Source organism: Giraffa tippelskirchi, chromosome 6 (assembly GCF_054371585.1).
Source record: "Giraffa tippelskirchi isolate mGirTip1 chromosome 6, T2T-mGirTip1v1.2.pri, whole genome shotgun sequence".
Lineage (NCBI taxonomy): Eukaryota > Metazoa > Chordata > Mammalia > Artiodactyla > Giraffidae > Giraffa > Giraffa tippelskirchi.
Window position 1 is genome coordinate 177,398,186 of NC_137280.1, and position 26,514 is coordinate 177,424,699.

Sequence of the window (26,514 nt, forward strand, 5' to 3'; positions counted from 1 at the left end):
CGTTACCACCTCCCGGAGTTCACCCAAACTCATGTCCATTGAGTCAGTGATGCCATCCAACCATCTCATCCTCTGTCGTCCCCTCTTCCTCCTGCCTTCAATCTTTCCCAGCATCAGGGTCTTTTCAAATGAGTCAGCTCTTTGCATCAAGTGGCCAAAGTATTGGAGTTTCAGCTTCAGCATCAGTCCTTCCAATGAACACCCAGGACTGATCTCCTTTAGGATGGACTGGTTGGATCTCCTTGCAGTCCTAGGGACTCTCAAGAGCCTTCTCCAACACCACAGTTCAAAAGCATCAATTCGGCGCTCAGCTTTCTTTATAGTCCAACTCTCACATCCATACATGACCACTGGAAAAACCATAGCCTTGACTAGATGGACCTTTGTTGATCCATTTAGGAAAATATATATAGTCCATTTAGGAAAATGTATATAGATTAGACAACTATATACCTAACTCTCAAATATTTTTAGCTTCCTCGGGTGGACTTTGGGTTATGCCAAGGGATTCCATTTGACCTTTCCACAGAGAAGCAGTCAGCCAATATGGATGTGTGTCTGTAAAAAGATTTGTTCTGTAATGTTGCTCAACTGCTGACCTGCAGCCTCCACGGTTCAACTAGCTTCTCTTTGGACCCTGAGCTAGTGCTGCGCCGGCCCATCACGTTTCCTTTGCTTTGCCATCTCTAGTCAAGGATGGATCCACAGTCTCTCTCTCTTCACTGAGAGAAGTGGGGCTTGTCCTGCAGGACGAGTTCTTCGTGAAGACCTTGCACTTCCTGCTTCTCTCTGCACTGGTGAACAGACTTGAGTTCTCCCTTGTGGAGACAAGGCAGCCCACCCTAGAGGTGACTGCTGCCTGAAAGGGCTACAGTTCTGACCTGTCGGGGACTGCTATTTGTGTCCTTTATGTCTAAGTAGAGGGGCTCCCCTGGTGGCTCAGTCTGTAAAGAATCCACCTGCAATGCAAGAGACTGCATGCAATGCAATAGACCAGGGTTCAGTCCATGGGTCGGGAAGATCCCCTCAAGGTGGAAATGGCAACCCACTCCAGTATTCTTACCTGGGGAATGTCATGGACGGAGGAGCCTGGCGGGGTACAGTCCATGGGGTCACAAGAGCCGGACACAACTCAGCAGCTCCACCCTCCATCCCAGCCCGCGTCTCGGTGGAGAGGTCTGTGCGAGCGTCTTTCAGGTGTGAGGAGTCTTGCTGTCTTGTGCTCCTTGTCTCTTCAGAGTCAGAGCTTCGGATGTTCCTCCCCAGTGTTGTCTCTCCCCCTCCCCTGGAAGGCACTTGCCTGCTGGTTTACTTCTCCTTTTGGTTACTTTTTTCTTATTCTGAAATATTTCCCCTGGTCCCTTCAGACTTCTCTGAGCTCTCACACAGTTTGCTGAAGTGGCCTTCTCTTGGTAGATAGCACTCTGTTGATTTTTTTCCCTCCTCTTGTTGAACTGGCCACTACCTAGGACTAGAATTATCCTTACTCTTGGCTTCCCCGTTATAAAATCCACAACCACTCATAACAGACTAAAGAAAGTATAAATACCCGTAACCAGTTTTTACCATCTTGATTACAGCTTTCTATATGTCAGTTCAGTTCAGTCGCTCAGTCATGTCCGACTCTTTGCAACCCCATGGATTGCAGCACGCCAGGCCTCCCTGTCCTTCACCAACTCCCGGAGTTTACTCAAACTCATGTCCATTGAGTTGGTGATGCCATCCAACCATCTCATCCTCTGTCATCCCCTTCTCCTCCTGCCCTCAATCTTTCCCAGCATCAGGGTCTTTTTCAGTGAGTCAGCTGTTCCCTCCAAAGTATTGGAGTTTCAGCTTTAACATCAGTCCTTCCAATGAACACCCAGGATTGATCTCCTTTAGGATGGACTGGTTGGATCTCCTTACAGTCCAAGGGATTCTCAAGAGTCTTCTCCAACACCACAGTTCAAAAGCATCAATTCTTCAACGCTCAGCTTTCTTCACCGTCCAACTCTCACATCCATACATGACTACTGGAAAAACCATAGCCTTGACTAGACGGACCTTTGTTGGCAAAGTAACGTCTCTGCTTTTTAATATGCTGTCTAGGTTAGTCATAACTTTTCTTCCAAGGAGTAAGCGTCTTTTTATTTCATGGCTGCAGTCACCATCTTCAGACCAGAGCATGTGACCTGCCTCTTGAGAAACATGTGTGCAGGTCAGGAAGCAACAGTTAGAGCTGGACATGGAACAACAGACTGGTTCCACATAGGAAAAGGAGGCCGTCAAGGCTGTGTATTGTCGCCTTGCTTATTTATTTCTGTATGTGTGTTGTATTAAAAGGTTGTCAGTCATGTCATACATACAGTTTTAAAACTATTTTCATCACTCTATCTTCTGAAAATGGCTTCTCAATTTTTTTCAAAAATTGTATTTCTAAGTTTTTAGTGACTAAAAACTATTCATGATGTTAAATATATTGTTTGACCAGTCCTTCACTTTGGGACATGTAGATATTTTTTTCTTTTCTCCTTTTTGTCTTTCTGTTATTTACTGGTGAGAGAAACTTTGTTTCTGGGTGCCCAGGTTTGTTTTGCTTTCTATGCGTCTATTTTGTTAAACCGTAACGTGGACTTTTTTGCAGTCATGGGGCAGGCTGTTGCAATGGCACGCGTACGATGTCACCTTGTTTCTTCAATGTAGGGAACCATATCTAATGCTCGTCTGTCTTTCCAGCATGTAGCATTATGCCTGTACAGAGGGGGTTCACTAAAGCATTCTTGTTGCGTTGAAGAAGTGTAGAGAGTTGTGTGACAAGCATTTAAGTACTGTGTCTGTGGGACCCAGGATATTGGAGTGAACAAGACGAAGATTGCGGCTGAAGTGGATTGCCATTTCCTCCTCCAGGGAATCTTCCCGACCCTGGGATTGAACCCTGCTCTGTCGCATTGCAGGCAGTCTCCTTTACTGACTGAACCGCCAGAGAAGCCCCTTTACTTAGACATGTGTCACAGAAATAGCAGCCTCCTACAAATCAGAGGTTGAAGGGTTATTCTATAAAGGAAAGTTTGTGTTTAGAGGTGGCAAGCCTCTACATGTGAGGATCAATTAAAAGAGGCAGAAGTACACAGCGTAGTAGAAGCAATCTAAACGCCCTTTGGTGCGGGTGCTGGGGGAAGGCTCAGGCCAGGCCTTTTCACAATGTGCTTGATTAAAAGAGTTGACTAGATTTTTCTGTTGATGGTAGTTCTTGTTCTTCACTAGTGTTACTGATTGAAATGAAATGGTCGTTTTCAAGTTTGTACTTTTTTGTTCTTTTAAGTAACTGGACTCAATTGTACCCAAATTTAAAATTTCGTACCTGAATATACTATGGTATTGTACTTAGTGGTTTTAGAGACCTGAAGTTCTTTCAGGACTGGGTTTGGGGTAATAGGAACTATAGGCCCACATATTTTTAGTCTTTGTTTTGCACATTTTGAAACACGACTAAACAAAGGCCGCGGCCCGGGAGAAGGTTCCCTGCTGCACACTGGCTCCAGCCCTGCCAGCTGCTCGCGCTCACGGGGGGCCCACGTGGAAGAGAGCGGAGGGAGGGCGTGTGGTCAGGACACAGTTGACAACATGTTGTGTCTCAGTAGAGCTATCTCAGAGTTTCATATAGCTGTCTTTTTCTTTTTTATTATAGGGCCAGCTTTCAATGTTGCAAGAAAAAATAGACCATTTGGAACGTTTGCTAGCTGAGAATAATGAAATCATCTCAAATATTAGAGACTCAGTCATCAATCTGAGTGAATCTGTGGAGGATGGTACGAAAAACTCGAAAGGCAATTTCAGCCGTGGTGCTGGCGCCCCTCTTCTGCCCTCGAAACATCTGCCCCTCGCGGTTGACCCTGGAGACTGTCTGTTTGCTTCACAAAGTGGAAGTCAGAGTTCAGATGTGCAGGTAACGTATGCATTCAGTAATAATCCCCGGGCTTTGATTTGTTTTTGTCTTTTTAGATGTGATTTGGTTCCTTTTTATAGTTGGATTACAGTTTCTGTGTTTGTAAAATCATTTAATTGGTCACATGATCGTGGGTGTTCTTTTTAGTGGTAAAACTCTGTGATTCTGTTTCTTCTGGTCTTTCTCTTACACTGTGTGACTGTGGCCTTTTCTGTGCGCTTCTTAGCTTTTATTTTCTATATTAGTTGAAGACCTTCAGAGGTTTAAATCTTGGCAGAGATTTTTTTCCCCCCTTCCTTTAGAGAATACAAGAAAAGCCCGACTCTTACTGTATATCTCTTATATATAAGAAGTTTCGCACAGTGTAATGTTACCTTCTTTTTACTGAATATGCCTTTGTGAGAGGCGAAGGGGAAAGTTCTAGAGCTGTCCAGCATGAAGGTTGCTGTCCACCTGTGGTTAATGAGCACATCAAGGGTGGCAAGTCTGAGTGGAGATATGCACTGATAGCCACACAGAGTGTTGAAGATTTAGTGTGAAAAGAAGAATGTAAAATATCTTGCTTATTTTATTTTGATTATATATTGGGTTAAAATATATCATCAAAATTAATTTCACCTGTTTTCTTTTTTTTTCGGTTTAGTCACAGCTGTATTTTAAAAATTAGTTGTGCAGTTATTTAAAAGGAAGTTGGTATATATTTCCCTAAACATGATCAGTTTTACCATTTTCATTTAGTAGGAGATATTCTCATTCTCTTTATGATCTATAAGGCTATTCATTTTTCTGATTGATTTCCTTTCTTATAGAAGGGATTATTTATGAATTTTTAGCTTGATCCTTTTTGTATTTCTAGTATTTTTAGGTTGCTGCCCAGTAATATTTAAGGCTACTTTCAGGTAGTAATTATTGGATTTATAACTTCTTTCATTTATTTATTTATTTTTTCCTATCTGGGTAGTATGATTTTATTTTCTTTACAGTTTTGCATTTATTTACAGAGACCTTCCTCCGCCCCAGATTCTTTTTTTTTTCATGAAACAAAGATGAATACTTTTAATGATAAAAGGTACAATTCACAAAGAAGATAGATGACATAAATCATTAGACACCTTAACAATAAACAAGAAAAGATGTATAAAGGAGAAATCAGAAGAAATATGAGGGAAAAGAAAAATATGTACTCATAATGAGATGTATTAACATTTCTTTGAGAATATCAAGTGCAGAAAAAATAAGAATAGGAGCATCTTGAATGTCATTAATAATTTAAATATAATTGATTTATATTTAATATTTTGTATTTCATACATTGTTTTTAGATGTGCATAAGACATTTAGAAAAGCTGGCAAAAAGGTAAACATAGTTAAATTTCAGAAAGTAGAATTCTTTTTGTGTGTGTGTGTGATTCAGTTATACACATGTTATTTTTGAAATTATTTTCCATTATAGGTTATTACAAGAATATTGTCTATAGTTCCCTGTGTTATATAGAAAACCTTTGTTGCTTGTTACATATCTGTTTTTTAAAATTAGAAATCTAGCATTCTATTCATACTGAGTCAGACAAGTGGAATCAAAATGTCATAAATTTTTTAGTTAGGCAAAGATTGATAAGTTTTCTAAAATATATTGGAAGCAACCTAGATGTCCATCAGCAGACGAATGGATAAGGAAGCTGTGGTACATATACACAATGGAATATTACTCAGCCATTAAAAAAAAAATACATTTGAATCGGTTCTACTGAGATGGATGAAACTGGAGCCCATTGTACAGAGTGAAGTAAGCCAGAAAGAAAAACAACAATACAGTATACTAATGCATATATATGGAATTTGAAAGATGGTAACGATAACCCTATATGCGAGACAGAATAAGAGACACAGATGCATAGAGCAATTTTATGGACTCTGAGGGAGAAGGTGAGGGTGGGACGTTCTGGGAGAATAGCATTGAAACATGTATATTATCATATGTGAAACAGAACACCATTCCATGTTCGGTGCATGAGACAAGGGCTCAGGGCCGGGGCAATGGGATGACCCAGAGGGATGGGATGGGGAGGGAGGTGGGTGGGGGGTCCAGGAAGGGGAACACATGTAAACCCATGGCTGATTCATGTCAATGTATGGCAAAAACTATTACAATATTGTAAAGTAATTAGCCCCCAACTAAAATAAATAAATTTATAAAAAAAAAAAAAAAAGAAAAAAAGAAAATACTGGAAAAATAAATAAATAAATAAATAAAATATATACATATTATTTGTATATATGTATACAAAAGCTTTTCTAATATGCTTGATAAAGGCTTGAGAAAGAACATAAAAAAGAAAAGATGGAGAAATTGGAAAACATAAACTAAATGAAATGGGAACATTGCATATAAAATAGAAAAAGTGAAACAAGCTAGATAAAAGTAAAAGATTCTCATACAGTCCAGTTGTTTTTAAACATGACTGCTCATTAGAAACATATCTGGACCTCTGGCAAAAAAAGCAATACCTGGGCATTTGTACTTTTCAAAAAATGCCAAAATAATTCTGATATGCATCTAGATTTCAAAAAGTGGTTACAGGTTTTCTATTAAATGGTAGTTTTGGTGACATAGAATTCTATCTATGATTTTTCTGTTGACCAATCATGATACAATGATATTGAGTAATAGTTACATCCTCACAATAGTAAAAGATGTTTACTAGTTTTCACCATCAATAGCCAGACAAAAAATAAAAGATGATTACAATTGCAAGCTATAATGGGAACATGATTAATCTAACAGTATAAAATAATTACATTCAAGTTAGGGGGTCAAGCAGAGTGTTGTGGTAAGTGGAAGTGCATACACATGTTTTCATCTGCTAAGCCAGTCTATGTCTTTTGACTGGTGCATTTACTCCATTTACATTTAAGGTAATTGTTGATATGTAGACCAGGGTTCGATCCCTGGGTTAGGAAGATGCCCTGGAGGAGGGCATGGCAACCCACTCCAGTATTCTTGCCTGGAGAGAGGAGCCTGGTGAGCCACGGTCCATAGGGTCACAAAGAGTTGGACACAACTGAAGCAACTTAGAATGCATGCACACATGATCCTATTACCTTTTTCTTAATTGTTTTGGATTTATTTTCCGTAGGTAGGATTTTTCCTTCTCTTGTTTCTGCCTAGAGAAGTTCCTTTAGCATTTGTTGTAAAGCTGGTTTGAGGATGCTGAATTCTCTGAACTTTGCTTGTCTAGAAAGCTTTTGATTTCTCCATCAAATCTGAAGGAGAGTCTTGCTGGGTAGAGTATTCTTGGTTGTAGGTTCTTCTTGATCAGTTTAAATATGTCATGCCACTCCCTTCTGGCTTGTAGAGTTTCTGTTGAGAAATCAGCTGGTATCCTGATGGGAGTTCCCTTATATGTTCTTTGTCATTTTTCCCTTGTTGCTTTTAATATTTTATTTCTGTCTTTAATTTTTGTCAGTTTGATTACTATGTGTCTTGTGTTCTTCCTTGGGTTTATCCCGCCTGGGACTCTCTGTGCTTCCTGGACTTGGTTGATTCCCATATTAGGGAAGTTTTCAACTATTATCTCTTCAAATATTTTCTCAGGCCCTTTCTCTCTTTCTCCTCCTTCTGGGACCCCTATAATGCGAATGTTGGTGCATTAAATGTTTTCCCGAGGTCTCCTAGGCTGTCTTTATTTCTTTTCGTTCTTTTTTTTATAGTCTGTTCTGCAGCAGTGATTTCCACCATTCCGTCCTCCGGTCATTTATCTGTGCTTCTGTCTCAGTTATTCTGCTGTGGATTCCTTCTGTTGTATTATTCTTCTCTGTTTATTTGTTCTTTAGTTCTTGTAGGTCTTTGGTATACATTATTTGCATCTTCTCAATCTTTGCCTCCATTCTTTTTCCGAGATTCTGAATCATATTCAGTATCATTATTCTGAATTCTTTTTCTGGAAGGTTGCCCACTTCATTTATTCCACTTCATTTAGTTATTTGTGTCGGTCTTTGTCTTGTCCCTTCATCTGGGACATAACTTTCTGCTTTTTCACGGTGATTTTATTTTAGTTGCTGTGGGATTGTGGTTCTTCTTGATTCTTCTGTCTGCCCTCTGATGGAAGAGGCTAAGAGCCTTATGTAAGCTTCCTCATGGGAGGGACTGGGGGTGGAAAAATCTGGGTTTTGCTCTGGTGGGCAGTGCCTTGCTCAGTAAAGCTTTAATCCAATTATCTGCTGGATTTGCACTGCCTCCCTGGTAGTCTTTTGGCCTGAGAAGACCCACCCCTTGGGTCTACTGGCTCTGTGATTGGGTTATTGGGGACCTCCAAGAGGGTTTATGCCAAAGAGGACCTTCCCAGACAGCTGCTGCCAGTCCCCTGGTCCCTGTAGTGAGCCCTTGCTGACCCACACCTCCACAGGAGACCCAGCAACACTAGCAGGTAGTTCTGGTTCAGTTTCCTGTGGAGCTGCTGCTCCTTTCCTCGGAGTCTTGGTGTGCGCAAAATTTGGTTTGTGTCCTCCAAGACTGAAATCTCTATTTCCCCCAGTCCTGTGGAAGTCTTCTAGTCAAATCCTGCTGGCCTTCAAGGTCAGATCCCCTGGGGATGCCCGTCCCTTTGTTGGGTCCCCAGTCTGGGAAGCCTGATGTGGGGCTCTGAACCTTCCTGAGAGTGGGAAAACTTCCTTAGTATTATTGCCCTCCAGTTTGTGCATCCCCCACCCCGATAGGTATGGGGTTCGATTTTACTGTGATTGTGCCCCTGCTGCATCTTGCTGCGCCTCCGTCTTTGTCCTTGGACACAGAGTATCTTTTTTTGGAGGTTCCAGCGTCCTCCTGTCGATGGTTGTGCAGCAGCTAGTTGTGGTTTTGGTGCTGTGGCAGGCGAGGATGAGCACATCTGCTGCTGCTGCACCGTCTTGAATGGGAGGTTACTGATCTGATTTTACTAGAGAATTTTAAATTATGTATTTAGCTTGCATTATGTTGGTTTGCCAAAATGTTTGGGTATTTTATATAGCTTAGAAAACACTCGAACAAACTTTTTGGCCAATGCAGTTTTTTCCTCCAGTAGCACTCTTCTTAGAGGGTAGCTAAGTCGCTCAGTCGTGTCCGACTCTTAGCGACCCCATGGACGGCAGCCCACCAGGCTCCTCCGTCCGTGGGATTTTCCAGGCAAGAGTACTGGAGTGGGGTGCCATTGCCTTCTCCTCTTAGAGGGTAGTGGTGTTGAAAACTAAGGTGAGAGAGGACTTTTGCCTTTCTTAAACTTTGAGTGTGTTGCTCATATTTGCTCCAGTCTATAAGTTGACAAAGAGCTATTTTAACATTGCACTTCAGGCTGGAAACTGGATCTTGGTGGCAAGACCCTAAGGAGTGAATATTTTAAAGTTGGATGAAAGGCGTTGGCTCTGGCCTTGCTTCAGAGTAGAAGCTTTCACTGACTCTTGGGGACAGAGAACGTGATATGATCTCGAGGCCATGGCTCACTGGCTAGGCCGGAAGCTGGGACAGTGGAGTTGTCTCTGCACTGCAGCCTCATCAGCTGGTGTGTGGCCAGGTTCAGATAGGATCAGGATCCTGGGCTTTGAAGGGGTATCTGTTTCTCCGAGGCTTGGCTGTGTTTAGGTTTTAATTAAGTGCCTTTTAAAGGGAAATGATAAAATCTGTTTGGGGAGTGGTCCTAAGTCTGGGCCGGCTAGAAAGGAGTCGCAGAGCGGTCCCAGCTCAGGCAGGAGGAGGCCGCGGGGGCCTGGGAGCTGCAGGGCCGGCCGGCCGGAGCGGGACCGCAGGGGCAGCGCAGGCCGCTCTGGCTGCTCCTCCTCATCCCTGGGGGCATTTGATTGACCTGGTAAGCTTCCAAGTGAAAGGCATGTTATCTTCTTAAAATATTTTGTGGTCATTTTCATATAATTTGCTTGTTATCTTAAAAAAAATTTTTTGTAACCCATTTCTGTATAAATTATGATGTAATTTCTCAAGTAGTTTGAATTTTACCAAAGGAGGGTCGTGTTCTTTGTAACACTTAGTATCACAGAAAGTATGAAAAATAAGTCTTTAGGTTTGTTTGCCTTGGTTTTCTTGTAATATTTTTTCCCTTTTTTTCCCAAATGGATTATTATTTAGAAGAAATACTGCATTGGAACTTAGCAAACGTTTGAACACTTAAAAGCTGAATCTCAATTTAAAAAAATTCTTCTATTTTAAACCTAGCTGACCCTGTTACAGTTTTATTTTTAGTATAAAAAAGGTAAACATACATAAGCTAAATCAAAGAATATCCATAGGTCCATTTCCATTTAGATATAGAATTTATAGGAGAGTGGTTATAAAATAAAGACAAATTATAAAATAATTTTCAGTGCTTTGTTTGAAAATGCTGAAATATTTGATCATAATGAAGTTTTCTGTTAGCTCTCCAGTTCCCATCATTTTCTGTTAAACTGTACTGGAAGTAAAGTAGGGGAATAAGAATTGAATGAAGTTATTTTATATTAGGAGCAAAAGTGGAAAGGGGTTAGTTATCAGGTTTATTATGTAGCACAATTTTAACCTTTATTTTAACCCTTTGAATGATGGTTAAACGTGTTCTGCCTTAACCTCTTTAGTTAAGGTCTACAGAAATAGTTTCATTTTTTTTCTTTTTTTTGTTTTTAGTTTCATTTTTAAAAATATGTATACAGAATACAGCAGCAAGTAGTTTTGATCAAATATTCCCAACATTAAGTTTAAATTAATAATGGTTATATATGATTAACTGGAGAAGAGAATGGCAACCCACTCCAGTATTCTTGCCTGGAGAATTCCATGGACAGAGGAGTGTGCCAAACTACAGTCCATGCGGTCTTAAAGCGCTGGACACGACTTAGTAACACACACACACACACAATTAAACTTAACTTTTTCTGTCTTTCTGTTTTTAGATGTTGGATGTTTACAGTTTAATTCCTTTTGACAACCCAGATGGTGGAGTTTGGAAGCAAGGCTTTGACATCACTTATGAGGCTGATGAGTGGGACACTCAGCCCCTCCAAGTCTTCGTGGTACCTCATTCCCATAACGACCCAGGTAAAACTTGGGCTTCAGACGTCTAGACGCTGTTAACTCCTTGTAGGCCCAAAGTATTTTAACGAGAATCAGGCAAACCTACTTTTCAAATTTTTGAGATGTTATTCTCTGACTTTTAACATATTTTGTATGTCAGTGTTCTCATTTTATCAATTTATGGGCCATTCAAGGATAATACTCGTGCAGTATCAAATACGAACAAACACAAGAAGGTCTTAGTTTGGGGAGATGAAAAGTTACATGCATTTAAGGTACTGATAGTTCATTTTAGGTACTTCTTAAATATTGTGTGAGGGAATTATTTCATGTCCATAAACTCTGCATTAGAAAATGCAGAATGCTCATGGTAAGGTTTGTATCTTTAAAATACGGAAACAGCATAAAGTGATTGAGAGCCTTGGTTTCAAGCAGGCATGAGTGTGAGTCCCAACCCCAACGGTGTTAGACAACTTTAGGCCAGAGTAAGTTTTTTCCCAGGTAGAGACAGGATAAAGTATTTACTTCATAGAGTGAAAAGTTAAAGGCATGTTGCACAGCCCAAGGGTAAACTGCTATCATTACCATTAATGTTAATATTCTTTCATGTGACACCTTTTGGTATTTATTGGGGCCAGAGATTTTTCCACCCAAGGTAAAGGAAAGTTGCTAAAATGATAATGGGAAATGTAATTCAATGTTTATCTTTATTAGTGTGAGGACACAGGTAATGAGTAAATGACCCGTGAATTAAGTTGCAGGATTTTTTGGAATGTGCTTCCAAAGACTTCTTTTGAAGGATTTACTTATGCTTCTCTTTGTTATTTTCTCAATTTCATTGTTACTGTCAGAGGCACCATATTCATTTACTACTTTGCATGTTCTTACTCTCGACATTCAATTTTGTCATATTCTTTTCCACTAATCTATTTTTATGTATTTCTAAGACAGTGGGACTTGTTACTTCATGTCTGGACGTATGATTTGGTGAAGCTTCGCACGTGTGTGTTTGCCCACGCATACTGCCTTTAGATGTGAGAGAGAGTCTGCAAGATAGAGCTTGGATGCTGAAATGTTTGAATCTCTAGTATACTTCAATATTTAGTATGAGAAGAAGTATTATATATATATGTGAAATCAATATTGTTCTGGAAATTTGTGATGAGCAGTTACTACACATCAGCTTCTGATTTGCTTTTCCTTGTCTTTGGTCTTAATGTCTTCATCTAGCTCTATTTATCTCATTAACGTTTCCTCTTATGTGTTTTAAGTCATCCATCACCTCAGCAGGTAAAGAATCTGCCTGCAATGCAGGAGACACAGGAGACACAGGTTCTATCCCTCAGTTGGGAAGATGCCCTGGCGAAGGAAATGGCAACCCACTCGAGTATTCTTGCCTGAAAAATCTGTGGACAGAGGAGCCTGGCGGGCTATAGTACAAAGGGTCACAAAGAGTCAGACACGACTGAGCGACTAAGCATGCAAAGCCTCCTCCGCCGCGTAAGGGCTGCAGAGATTGGGGGCCGGCCTGAATGAGGCAGACCCCCAGGTCCCCCTGGGCGTGTTTATTTGTGTATAAAATGGGGGCCGCGTAGGTGGCACAGCATCTCAAGCAAGATTTAGTTATAAAGTAAATGCAGAAGGTGATGAAAATCATACCTAAACAAAATTTCTTCTGCTATTTATGTACCCACTTGAGCACCAGATCAAATAGCACATTTGCATTTAGACGACACATGTGAAAGCCATACTATCTTCATTTATATTTGGATTCACTCACTGGGGTGAGGTGCTCACACTTCACATATGGGGTCTGGGACTGTAGGACTGCAGATTTTTTCCCTGTAAATCTCATTTACTCTGAAATATCCGTTGATTGAGTGAGACGGTGGCCAAGCTGGTTTTTATTTAAATTGTTCTCTCCTCTTTTCTCTGCCAATCATATATAGTTTAATTCTTGTCACTTAATTGGGTTTGTGATGTGATTCCATTATGTTTCCATAATTCCAAATCCATAATAGGAGTTCCAAGGAATTCCTTATAGGTTTATAAATACACTTACCGTGTGTTTCACAAGAGCGCCTCATGTGAACACAACTCTCCTTCCTTTCTTATTTTTTAGAGACCTTTATTATCCTTTCCTCTCTTCTGCCACCCTCAATTTCCACTGATCTCATTTCTTGTTATTCTATAATATGGTCTCTTAACTGAAATAATAAAATTTGTAGTTTACCAGGCAGTGTGCCAGATGTTTTATAAACAGCTAATGCTGACAACAGCTTTTGAAGGTTAGTGCCACTATTCACGATGAAGGTGTTACCAACTTGCCAAGGTTATACAGGCAGTAAGTGGCACCAGAGTACTTCGCTGTTGGTTTACCTGGACCGGCAGAGAACACGGGTCTCTTGTTACACGCTGTCCTCATTGCCTAGCCCAATAGTTGGCATCTAGTCATCACTGAATATGTGTAAAGCCTTCACTAACTTGCCTCCATGCCCCTTCACAGCTTTTTCACACTGCGTGTACACACACACACACACACACACACACACACACACACACACACAATTCATGCTTGCATATCAGCACAGATACAAACTTTTGCTTGGTCTCCTTTCTGGAGTGTAAGCTCAGTGAGGGCTTGAACTTTGCCTTATGAACCACGGGGTTAATACCTGAAACAGTAACCAGCACATAGTACAGACTCATTCAGTTAAATAAGTTAATGAACAAAGGAATTTGGTTCTACAGACTCAGATGAAACAGTTGACTTATTCTTTGGCCTATACTTTTAACTGCCCCCCTTCTTGTTGTCTGCTTATTTCCATTCCTTTAAAAAATAGCTTCTTTGAAGTGCACTCTGTAATTTTGAATACCAATAACATATGATATTAAGCTCTTAAAGGGCAGGGACTGTTTCTGCCTTTTAAACTTTGTTTGCATTAAGCTTCCTGTTGCAGTTAGTATGTTGTTCTGTGAGAAGGCATGCTGAATTATTGTTCCTGACTGTAATAAATGAATCTGTCTGTTGGTATCCTAGCAACCACAGTTGAATCTTTTTGTCTTAGTGAAAGATGTTGATGACCTTTACCCTCAGGCCTTTCTCCACTTGAGTCAAAAGTAATGGTCAGAAACAGACCTTTTAAAACTAAAGCAACTTTTGCTATCAAGCAAAATGCTAGAGAAAAGAACCTGCTGACTTAATTTTCATTGCTCCTTAACAAAAATAGAATTTAGATAGACTAAAGTATTCTGTAAAAAACTGAATCATTCAGATCATGAAAAACCACTCTTTCAGTAGAGGAAAAGAGATGAGTACGTACACATACATTCCAAGTTAAAGTGTGACTCTGTGATGGGAAATATTTGTATAATACTCCTGAATGAATGTGCAATATACTTGTAAGTGAAATTTATAGAGAGTTTTTCCTTTTCTGTAGCAAAAATTTAAAACAAACTTTAGTCCAGTAGTTGGTTTCATCAGTGGAGTTTTGTCTGTTGGGGCTCGAAATATTTGAAATAAATTTTTAGGAAACTCCTATATTAAGTCACCATACTTAAAAAATTATGTTGCTGCATTTTTGTGTGTGGAGATATTTTTCTTTTTGGATTGAATTGAAAAGGTAAATTTCAATTATATTTATATATTAATAAAATTTCTAACTATGTATGGGTTTGGGTGGACTCCGGGAGTTGGTGATGGACAGGGAGGCCTGGCGTGCTGCGGTTCATGGGGTCACAAAGAGTCGGACACGACTGAGTGACTGAACTGAACTGTGTCTTCTTCTAGTACATAAGGACATGTAACAATTATCATGTAATATTTTATATGGTTTACATGAGTTAAAACAAACTTGGAAAGGAATTAAGTAAATGCTGATAATTGTGTACCGTTATGCTTTTGAAAAGTTTTGAATCATAGACCATGAAATCAAATGTTAGATGATTGATACGTGTTCATGTTGTATTTAATAAGCTGATTAAAACACAATTACAGCACCTTTATATCTACAATCTTAATTCTTTGCTTCCTGCTAGTTAACTGTGGAAATAGTTAATTTTCCTTCAAAGGAAAAAAGTATGTAGAGAGAAGATAAGGTATACTAAATGAAAAATTGGACAGCATATTGCTAGTTAAGCAATTTGTAAAATGAGCATTAGAAAAGAATGCCCCCATGTGTTATGATTCCAAAACAGAAGGAAGATCTAGGCCCAAGAGTCACACTGGAAAATAATTTTCTTTCATGAGTTTTCAGTTCTTTTGCAGAATTTTTGACTCAAATGAGTGTTTAGGATTTTCAGCCTTTTTTTTTGAAAGTTAAGAGAACGGATTTTTGCATTTAGTATTATATGATAATTTGAAATGAATTTGCTTATGTATCCTTATTCTTAAAAAGTCTGTGGAAAAGAGACACGTGTGAGGACATCAGAGTGTAATGCTATTTCACAGCTCTTCTGTTCAAATACTGTTAAGCACAGACCAGAGAAAACAGTTCTGGTTCCCCATGGGAGAGAGAGTGAACGTCCATGCAGGCGAGAGGCGGTGGGGACGGAGCTCAGGCTGCCAGAGGAGACTGCAGGTGGAAGGATGGGGTCAGGAGAAGGAGAGCTTTGTGTGTGCCAGCAGTGGGACTGCACATGCTTTTCTGTTCAGTAATTCTGGGGTCAAGTGAGTGCTTTGGTTTTGGCTACTGTACAGGAAATTTGAGTTTCTGGAGCTAAGACACTATGACATTCCATGCTCATCTTGCCTCAGGGAGTGTTGGGTATGCATTATTTAGCATAACCTGTCCTGCAACCCTGAAAACTGGTAAATTCAAATCCCATTTACCAGGTGAGGACAGTGAGGCTACAGTAAGTGTAGTTGTTTGTTCAAAGGTAAACAGTTATAAAATGGCGGAGGATGGTGAATTGGAGCTCAGATTTGCCTGATTCTAAGCCCCATGTTCTTTCCATTTACTATACTGCCTCTTAAGATACTTTGTTTAGTTCACATGATGCTGGTATTTCTTTTCTTCTTGCTTTATGGCATTGGCTAATTTAGCACACTTATCTGAACTTTGGTTTGTTAATAGAGTTGGCAGATTTAGCTGGGAAAAAACAAAACAAAACAGGCTGCTCACTTAAATTTTAACTTCCTATAAACAATGTATAATTTTTTACATGTGCTGCAAATATCGTTTGTACATACTTATACTAAACATTATTTATCTGAAGCTCAAATTGAACCTGCCATCCTGTATTTCGTCTGGCACTCTTAAATGTTAAGAAATTGTGGCATTTGTTTTTAAGAGATCTCTAGAATTGGTATATTGATATTCCTTTTTAGAGGGAAAAAAGCCTGATTATTTGGACTCTTACTAGACTGTATTCCTTAGCAGCACAAATGTCAGGTAGCGCCTGAAATGTTATTAAATCATTAAACATCTTCCAGTTAACCTATTTTGATTACTTTTGTCTGTCTTCAATCCTGCGTGCTTCAGAGCTCAGCACTATGCTGACTATACAGCTAATTGCTGGTACAATGGAAATTTACCATGTTCCAGGCACTGTTCTAGGTATTTGTGTGTGTGTGTGTGTGTGTGTGTGTGTGTGTGTGTGTGTGAGTGAGTTGCTCAGTCGTGTCCAACTCTTGTGACCCCATGGACTGCAGCCCTCTAGGCTCCTCTGTCCATGGGATTCTCCAGGCAAGAGTACTGGAGTGGGTTGCTATTTCCTCCTCCAGGGGATCTTCCTGACCCAGGGATTGAACCCTGTCTCCTGCATTGCGGGCGGATGCTTTACCGTCTAAGCCATGTTTTGAATCCATCAATCCTGTCAACGATTTTATGATAAAAATCGTGTTTTCACCCTCATTTCACAGATTAAAAAACAAAACTAAACAAACTGAGACAGAAAAGAGGGTAAGTGCTGTGTCTGCGGCAGGGCTGGGTTTGAGCCTGAGTCACCTGGGTCTGGAGTCAGAATTCATAACTATTGTTTAATCTTGCCTCTTGTTGGTAATACTTCTGAAACCACAAGAAGAGCTTCTAGGAAGAATGTCTTAAAGTTTTCCAAGCCAGATGTCATGTATGTTAGTATTATTAATCGTATAAAGCATTTTAGTGACTGTTGCTCCAGTCGAGACCTCACTACACTGGATGCTGTCCGTCCTTTCTCTCCGTGTATCCTTCCGGAAACAGATGCCTTAGTCCTTAAATGCTACATTAGTGCATGAAACGGTGAGCGGTTTTCCTCATTGCTACATATTTTACAACTGGAAAGTGATTGAGAAGCAGTATTTTCCAGCTTTTAAATGATTTCCTGTAGAAACTTTGATAATTTGCCCAGTATTGGCTTGCTCATAAGGCTAAGTTAGTAGACTCCTCACATATCCTAAGAGTAATGCCTCCAAAGGAATATGCATGTCTCTCATAGATACTTTTCATTATTTCAAATGACCAAACTTTGTTTGGACAGGACTCACTAGTCCGGAAGTGTCCTCATTTGGTTCAAATAAATACTCATGGATGAAATTCTTAACACGCTGCCAAGTCGCTTCAGTCGTGTCCGACTCTGTGTGACCCCATAGACGGCAGCCCACCAGGCTTCTCCATCCCTGGGATTCTCCAGGCAAGAACATGGTGGGGAAGTAATTTTAGCACAGATTTAGGAAATATTTTGGAGGGTGATCTCACAATTGCAGGTGTCAGGTATCAAGGTATGCAGGTCTTTTAAAGGGCATTTAGAAAAACAGTACAGAAAGAGGTCACATTTGCTGCAGGGTGAACCAAATCCCAGCTGTCCTGATAGTAATGCAAATAGATTCTTGTGGTCTTGGGTAGAATTTCCAGTGACAGCATCTTACATGGGTTAACAAAAATGCTGTATCTCAAACAAGTTAATGGAAGTGAAGCTGATATGTTTTAAAAACTATTGGATGATACTGAATCAATCACCTGGCAAAAAGGTTGGGTTATTTTGGATATCTGAGTTCAAGACCATTTAGAGGAATCAGCAGGTTTGTAGGTTTTCAAAGACTCAGCTTCATTTTTGACTCTGCTGCTACTCTCGTCTGAAAACTTAAGTCAATTACTAAATTCATTTCACTGTGCCTTCTTGGCCTCTTATTTCCCTGTATTTGTTTCCACTGAGATCCATTACCATATTTTAGCAGAATTATTGCTGTGGCCTCATTTCTTGTTTTTCTCCTACTTTACCTTGTTAGTTTATCCTTTACACTCACAGTACAGATATTTTTGAAAACCCAGCTCAGAAAACCATAACTTACTTCCTTCTAAGTTGTTGGTGAGAAACAAGGATGGTTTAGAAGATTTTCAGTGATCTGATCTCACTTCTGTTTATTTGGTATCTCACCATATTCCCACTCTGTAAGGTGCAGTGAGGCCGTACCCCACTGCCTTCTGCTCCCTGAAATGACACATAATTTCATGGCTTAGTGTCTTTCCCATCTCCTCTTGCCTCTATTTGGAACTTCCACCTTTTCCTTTTCTCTCTAACCAAATGACATCTAATCTAAGAATCTCTCTTCTATTCTTCTAATTGGAACTTACCATTTCTTTATTCCCACAGCATTTTGTTTATATTTCCACTGTAAAATGTTTTCATTCAACCTAGCTTTATTGCTTTGTCATTATTAGATGCTTGGTTTGTATTTGAATGAATAAACCAGAACAGAAAGTTAATTAAAACTCTTTCACAGTTTATCGGGGGGGGGAAAGTAAGTTTATTTTATACTGGAAATATTGGAATTAAAATTAATCAGCATGTGAGTTATGGTAACATCAGTTAGAGTTGTTTGTAACCCCCTAAGTGTAAGATTGGATGTTGCAGTTGAATATTGAAAGGTTTGACAAGTGATGTAAGAAACTTGTTGATCATTTGTTGATATAGAATAACTTAATTACTAAAATAAAGAAGCTTTCTTTTTTAATGAACTCTACTTACATTTTTAAATTTGAAAATATTATGTTAAAATGGAAATAACTTGAAGCATGTTGGATTTTTTTCAGTGTTTATTATGTGGATATATTTTTGACTCAGAATCTTTTTATGTTTTCTTAACAGTTGGTACCTATTTGAGTGGAATTAATGCACTCATTAAAAAGTCATTATTGTAGCAATTAAAACCATAACAATGTAACAATGATTTGAGGGGCATGCCTTCTTCCGGATGTGTGTGTTTTAAATCATCTTACTAAGCTGACAGAGCCTTTGTAAATATAAAATAGAAACTTAGAGATATTGTCCAAAGATTATTAGGTTAGTATCAGGACGGTGAACTTAGTAGAGCTAATAGGATGTGGTGTCTTTGACCTTTGGTTTCATTTTCAGTTGAAGTAGTGAGTTTGCATTTTTCACTCCACATTCATTTTTTTCCCAGTGCTTTTGGCCATACAGTTCATTCATCTATCAAGTACTTACTGACCTTTTGCAGTTGTGGACTGTACCAGGTTCTAGAGGCCTGAGAACAGACTTGTTTGAAGTTCAGCTTGTAGTGTTTTTCTAGGCTCGCTTCTAAAACTTGCATGACCTGGGGCAAAAGTACATGGAGGCCCTCAGACACTATGTCTAAACATTTAAACAGTATAAATCAAACTAATACATTGCTAAATAAAATAGATCTTTTCCTACTGCCTTAGGATAAAATAGCTCAGTGGTCTGAAAGGCCGAGTGTGGGTTTGGATCGCCTGGGCTCCAATTGCGGGTTGGCACGTGCTGCTGTTGGCACGTGCTGCTCTTGTGGGGAGAGTTAGCCTCTGGCAGCCGGCCCTGCCTGAACCCAGGAGGGTGCTTCTTGCAGACACCCCAGCCCTCTTCCCACATCCCTAAACACTGTACCTCCTAGCTACTGTCAGGCTAGTGGCCACCTGTCCTGGCAGGGACCGCTTAGTAGAAGGCCCTGGGAGGCTCAAGAAGCTGGCCTGGGGATGTTCAGACACGGATTTCTGAGCCCCGGGGACTCAGAAGGGCAGAGCTGTATAGAGCAGACAGCGGGTGGGCAGGCCTCTGCCTGGTGGGTTTGTCTTGTGGAAGGGCTGTGGTCAGAGGAGGAGCAGGGAGGCCCCTGGGCCCAGTGCGCAGGGCGGGGGGCTCCTGCCCAGGCCCCTGGGTGGTCCTGCACACGCCCTCAACCAGACAGAGGAGCGCTCCTCAGACGTTAAGAGCCCACAAAGCCTGCAGACTTTGAAGCTAGATCAGCAGTCCACAATTTAAAACATAAATTGTATTTGTGTGTATTTGTTTATGCAGATTAAGAATAAGCAATAGAGTTTTCAACTGTGTTATTTTTATATTTTAGAAATTAAAAAATTTTCTGATAAAATAGTGATAGTGACTTTGGAATTGTGATGGCTGAATAAAACTTCTAATTGTGTACTCTTTGTTTTTAACATTTCCCCACTTATTTAAAATAGTGATTAGCTATTTTATGGGTGATGATGTTGTTAGAATGAAAGAGAATAAATTGAAAGGTATTCTTAATGCGGCTCTAGCCCTGTTTCAATTTCTAAGTGTATTCAAGGGAAAGAAAAAGGCTGTGAATTGACCATTTAAGTAAATCAGTTTGCATCCAAATGTCCCAAGATTATTAAGTCTCAACATAGAAATGTAATTTTATGTCACAAAAATTCATCCCATTCAACTTTTTATAAAATGCTATCTTTGTGATTGGTCTCAAGTTAATATATACAGTTGGAGTTCTACAGTAATTTAGAAAAAGAAAGAGTCAGTTCAGTGTAAAAGGGAATACTTGATTACTCTATTGTATAAGAGCAATAAAAGCTAATTTACTGTTATATTACTCAGTACTGAAAACTGCAAGAGGCTATCTTTCTGTTCATTCTACATTAATTGTGCTGTATTGTAGTGATATTAGTATCTATTATAGATGAGTTTTATGGAAGCCTTTTAAGTTGACATCTCTGAAGTTGTCTTTTGGCTCATGTAAATATCTTTGACATATTGTCTGCATGATTGTTGAAGGGCGAATGAAGTGTTGAAGGCAAAATGGACTAATCAGTCACTGTGATTCCTCTATGAACTCCCCTGATAAACTGTTCTTTGAAATGGCCTGAGTTCATCATAAAGTATAACTGATGAAAATAAGTAGTTGTATTTTAAAAAAGCCTTTAACTTATTAAACTTCATAAAGACTATTTCTTCTAAATTTGCCTCTTATGCTAGTATTTTATTATTAAATTAATTTCAGAGGCATTTCACTGTTCGTAGTTCTTTTCTTTAATTGCTTTTATAACCCAAATAATTGGGATTCATTTTGACTTTTGTTAAAATTTAAGTAGAAAGTGGTAGATGTGATGTCTTTGTTGTTCACTCACTCAGTCACGTCTGACTCCTTGCAACCCCTTGGACTGCAGCACGCCAGGCTTCCCTGTCCTTCATCATCTCCCAGAGTTTGCTCAAATTCATGTCCACTGAGGTGGTGATAAAATCCAACCATATCATCCTCTGTTGTCCCCTTCTCCTCCTGCCTTCAGTCTTGCCCGGCATCAGGGTCTTTTCCAGTGAGTTAGCTCTTCACATCAGGTGGCCAAAGTATTGGAGCTGCAGCTTCAGCATCGCTCCTTCCAATGAATATTCAGGGTTGTTTCCTTTAGGATGAACTGGTTTGATCTCCTTGCAGTCCAAGGGACTCTCAAGAGTCTTTGCCAGCACCACAGTTCAAAAGCACCAATTCTTCGGCACTCGGCTTTCTTTATAGTCCAACTTTCACATCCGTACATGACTACTGGGAAAAGCCACAGCTTTGACTAGACGGACCTTTGTTGGTAAAGTAACGTCTCTGCTTTTTAATACGTTGTCTAGGTTGGTCATAGCTTTTCTTCCAAGGAGCAAGCATCTTTTAATTTCGTGGCTGCAGTCACCGTCCACAGTAATGTCTTAGGTACAATAATTTTGATAGAGTTATTTAGTAATTTACACAATCCTTATTGCATATATATAACATTATGGTACAGAAATCGATGTTACATCCATTTGATTTCAGCTCAGTCTTGCAATATGGAGGTAGATGTGTATTAAGTATTATGATGATATTTTATAAAGTAGATTGTCTTCACATTGCAATCTATTTTTTGAATAGTATTAAGACTTATCTTTTCTAGTGAGATATTGGTTTGTTAGGCCTGCCTTAACAAAGTTGCTCAGATCAGGTGACTTAAAAAACAGGAAATTATTTGCTCATAGTTCTAGGGACTAAAAGTCCAAATCAGAGGTGTCTGAGGGTTTGTTTCTTCTGAGGGCCTCTTGTCTTGGCTTGTAACTGACCAGTTTTCTCCCTTTGTCTTTATGTGAGCTTCACTCTGTGTGTGTCTGTGTCCTGACTGTATCTTCTACGGGTGTACATGGTACCTTGCAGATTTGAAGGTTTGATTTGATAGCACTGCAATAAAATGAGTCACATGAACTTTTTCCCCAGTGCATAAAAAGTTACGTTTGCATTATATTGTATTCAAAGTGTGCAATATTGTCTAAAAAAGAAACAATTGATTAAAAGATACTTTAGTGCTTCAAAATACTAACCATCATCTGAATCTCCAGCTTGTGGTGGGTCTTGCCTGGATGTTGATGGTTGCCTCCTGATCAGGGTGGTGGTGGCTGAAGATTGGGGTGGCTGTGGCAGGTTCGTAAAATACAGTGACAGTAAAGTTTGCTGCATTAATTGTCTCCTTTCAGGAATGATTGCTTTGTAGCATGCAATGCTGTTTGATAGCATTTTGCCTATAGTAAGACTTCTTTCAAAATTGGAGTCAGTCCTTTCAAACCTTTCCCCTGCTGCCTGATCAACTACATTTATGTAATACTCACCTCCTTAGTTGTTCTTTAAACAGTGTTCCCAGCATCTTCACTAGGAGTAGATTCCATCTTAAATAACCACTTTCTCTGCTCATCTGTAAGAAGCAACTCCTCACTCCTTAGAGTTTTATCAGGAAATTACAGCAACTCTGTCATCTTCAGGCTCCACTTTTTAAAAAATATATTTTTATTTTATTTATAACATTTTTTGGGCTGCCCCATGTAGCATGCAGGACCTTAGTTCCCCAACCAGGGATTGAACCTGTACCCCCTGCAGTGAAAGCATGGAGTCTTAACCACTGGACTGCCAGGGAAGTTCGCTTTGGGCTCCACTGTTAATTCTACCACATTTGCAGTGACTCACTTTGCCAAAGTCTTGAACCCCTGAAATTATTCATGAAGATTGGAGTCAATACATTCCAAAATCCTGTTGCATTGATAGTTTGACCTCTTCCCATGAATTGCAGATGTTAATAATGGCATCTAGAATGGTGAATTTTTTCCAGAAGTTTTTCAATTGATTTGGCTCTGACCATCAGAGAAATCACCATCTATGACAGCTATATAGTCTTATGAAAGGTATTTCTTAAAGCATAAGACTTGAAAGTCAAAATGAGCACTTTGTCCCTGAGCTGCCAAATGGATGTTGTATGAGTGGGCGTGAAACCAGCATGAATGTTATGTATCGTCATCAGAGGTCCTGCGTGATCAGGTGGCCATTGCTAATAAGCAGTCCTGTTTTGAAAGGAATCATTTTTTCTGAGTAGAAGATTTCAGTAATGGACTTAAAATATTCAGTGCATCCTATTGTAAACATATGTGCTGTTATCTAAGCTTTGCTCTTCCAATTATAGAGCACAGGCAGAGTAGATCTGCATAATTCTTAAGGGCCCTCGCACTTTTGCAGTGGTAAATGAGCATTGGCTTTAACTTCAAGTCACCAGCTGCCTTATCCCCTAACAAGTCAGTCAACTGCCCTGTGAGGCTTTGAAGCCAGGCATTGGTTTCTCTTTTCTAGCTAAGAAAGTCTGAGACGGCATCTCCCTCCCATGGAATGCTCTTTCATCTACATTACAAATTTCTTGTTTAATGCAGCCACCTTCATTCATGATCTTAGCTAGAGTTTTCTGGGTAACTTGCTGCAGCTTCTACATTAGCACTTGCTGTTTCCCTTGCTGTTGCACTTGTATGTTACAGAGATGGCTTCTTTCTTTGAACCTCATGAATCAGCCTCTACTAGCTTCAGACTTTTCTTCTTTATCTTCCTCAACTCTCTCAGCCTTCATGGAATAGGAGAGAGTTGGCCTTGGTCTAGGTTTGGCTTTGACTTAAGAGAATGTGTGACTGGTTTGATCTTCTATCCAGACTACCAAAACTTTCTCCATATTAGCAATAAGGATGTTTAGCTTTTTATCGTTCGTGTGTTCATTGGAGTAGCAGTTTTCATTTCCTTTGAGAACTTTTCCTTTGCATTCATAACTTGGCTATTTCAGTGCAAGACATCTAGCTTTTGGCCATGTTGGCTTTCAACACACCTTTCTTACGAAGCTTAATCATTTCTAGCTTCTGATTAAAAGTGAGAGACATGGGCCTCTTCCTTTCACTTGAACACTTAAGAGATCATTACAGGGCTATTAATTGGTCTACTTTCAATTTTATTTTGTCTCAGGGAATAGGGAGGCTGGAGGAGAGGGGGAGAGGTGAAGAATGGCCTTCAGAGTGGTCAGAACGTTCTGTTCACTGTTACAAGGTGTGGTTCGTGGCGCCCGGAGCAATGGCAGGTGTAACATCAAGATCACTGCTGCTTAAACAGTTCATGGTAACAAATGTGATCACAATTAACAGTTTTAAAATAGGAGAACTGCTCAAGTGTGACACATAAAATGAGCAAATGCTGTTGGAAAAATGGCGCCGATCTATTTGTTTGATAGAGGGTTGCAACAAACCTTCAATTTGTAAAAAAATGCAACATCTGTGAAGCAAAATAAAGCAAAGCACGATAAAGCACGTTATGTCTGTATTGGATTAGGCTCCATTCTCATGACATCATCTTATCTTCATTATCTCTTTGGAGACAAGTGAAGTTGCTCAGTCACGTGCGACTCTGCAATCCCATGGACTGTAGCCTACCGGGCTCCTCCGTCCATGGAATTTTCCTGGCAAGAGTACTGGAGTGGGTTGCCATTTCCTTCTCCAGGGGAATCTTCCTGACCCGGGGATCAAACCAAGGTCTCCCGCATTGCAGGCAGATGGTTTACCTTCTGAGCCATCAGGGAAGCCTCTCTTTGGAGACATTATGTCCAAGTACAGTCATATTCTGAAGTTACTGGCTGTTAGGACTTCAGTGTATGCATTTCAAGAGGACAAATTCAGCCCATTAAAGGGACATAAAATGAATTCTCTGCTGCCGTATTGGGTAACCAATATGTTTAAGATGTGGAGCCGTTTATTTAATAAATAAATTGTATACTTTTCAAAATTGGATGTTAGGAATATCTTTTATTTCTCCTTTGACCCGGTTTGATTGTAGAGATGTGAAAAGGGTAGTTAAAGGCTGATGATGGTTATAATGATAACAGCAGCAGCAGCCATGTAATCAAGTGCTGTAGTATATACTGGGCTTCGGTCTGAGCTGCTGCTGCTAAGTCGCTTCAGTCGTGTCCGACTCTGTGTGACCCCATAGATGGCAGCCCACCAGGCTCCGCTGTCCGTGGGATTCTCCAGGCGAGAACACTGCCTTCTCCGTCAGTCTGAGCACTCGACGGTTTTTGTGTCTCCGGGGTGCTGCGCGGTCAGCACGGAATTAGAGCCTCTCCATTTAAGGGTAGGTTGAATTTTCTTTGCTTGTCCTTGGGAATCTGGATGTAGATCCTGGCCTCCATGCTCTGGGGCAGGGTCCGGGTTCATTCCTTTGTGAAGCAAGATGAAATTCTGTGTAAACCACTAATTACTGAGGTATTTTTGAGTTTTCTGTAGGTACAGGCTTTTTACTCAATATGGGAAAGTTGAATTATTCAGGTAGTGTTCTTTGGTGACAAACTAGCTTGAAAATGTCCCAGATCAAGAAAGTTTTTTAAAGAATATTTTAAACTATATCCTATCTGGCTCATAGCTCCAATACCCATCACTTTGTAGGTGCTCAGTAAATAATTGTAGAATGAATAGATTTCAGTTAAAGCAAAAGGGAGAAATGCAGTCAGAGTGGCAGTGCCCATTAGAATCTCATGTTTGCGTTGTCAAAAGAGAATATTGCCTGCTCAGCCCTTGCAAGTGTTTGTTATTTGTTTTGTCAGCAAATACAGTGTGCCTTGAATATTCACTTAATTGTAGATAGACAAAAGAAATAACTAGTTGAACCCTTTGTATTTTAGACCTCCCACCTGTCTGAGACTTGGAAACAATAGAACAGCAGTTTTGCCTGTCTGTACAGAAACTCCCTTCCTGTAAGATCTCACAGATACGAGGGGCCTCTCACCTGTCTGTACAGAAACTCCCTTCCTGTAAGATCTCACAGATGAGAGGGGCCTCTCACAGAGTCCTTCTTATCTCCCACCAGTAGGTGGGATTGACGGTCGTGTGCGTTTTGCCTCAGTCTCTTGTCCTATTGCTTTATTGCTCGGCTGGATGGGGCTGCCTTTGGAACTATAGATTTGTTAAAAATGTTTCTTTATAGTCATATTGTAAATGTCTTTAGGTAAATTTTCCAGGATATTTGAGAAGTAGTAGGAAAAGGCAAAGAACTGAG

The 26,514-nt window shown here is 39.9% G+C and overlaps 1 protein-coding gene across 3 annotated transcripts in view; it reads left to right on the forward strand.

Moving 5' to 3' along the window:
• Nucleotides 1-26,514, forward strand: part of MAN2A1 (mannosidase alpha class 2A member 1) — a 188,144-nt gene that overhangs the window by 29,762 nt on the left and 131,868 nt on the right. For all 3 annotated transcript variants that reach the window (XM_081505363.1, XM_081505362.1, XM_081505364.1), the window contains exons 2-3: nt 3,668-3,925; nt 10,835-10,979. In XM_081505363.1, the coding sequence (XP_081361489.1) occupies nt 3,668-3,925; nt 10,835-10,979 (403 nt within the window). The remainder of the gene's footprint in view (nt 1-3,667; nt 3,926-10,834; nt 10,980-26,514) is intronic.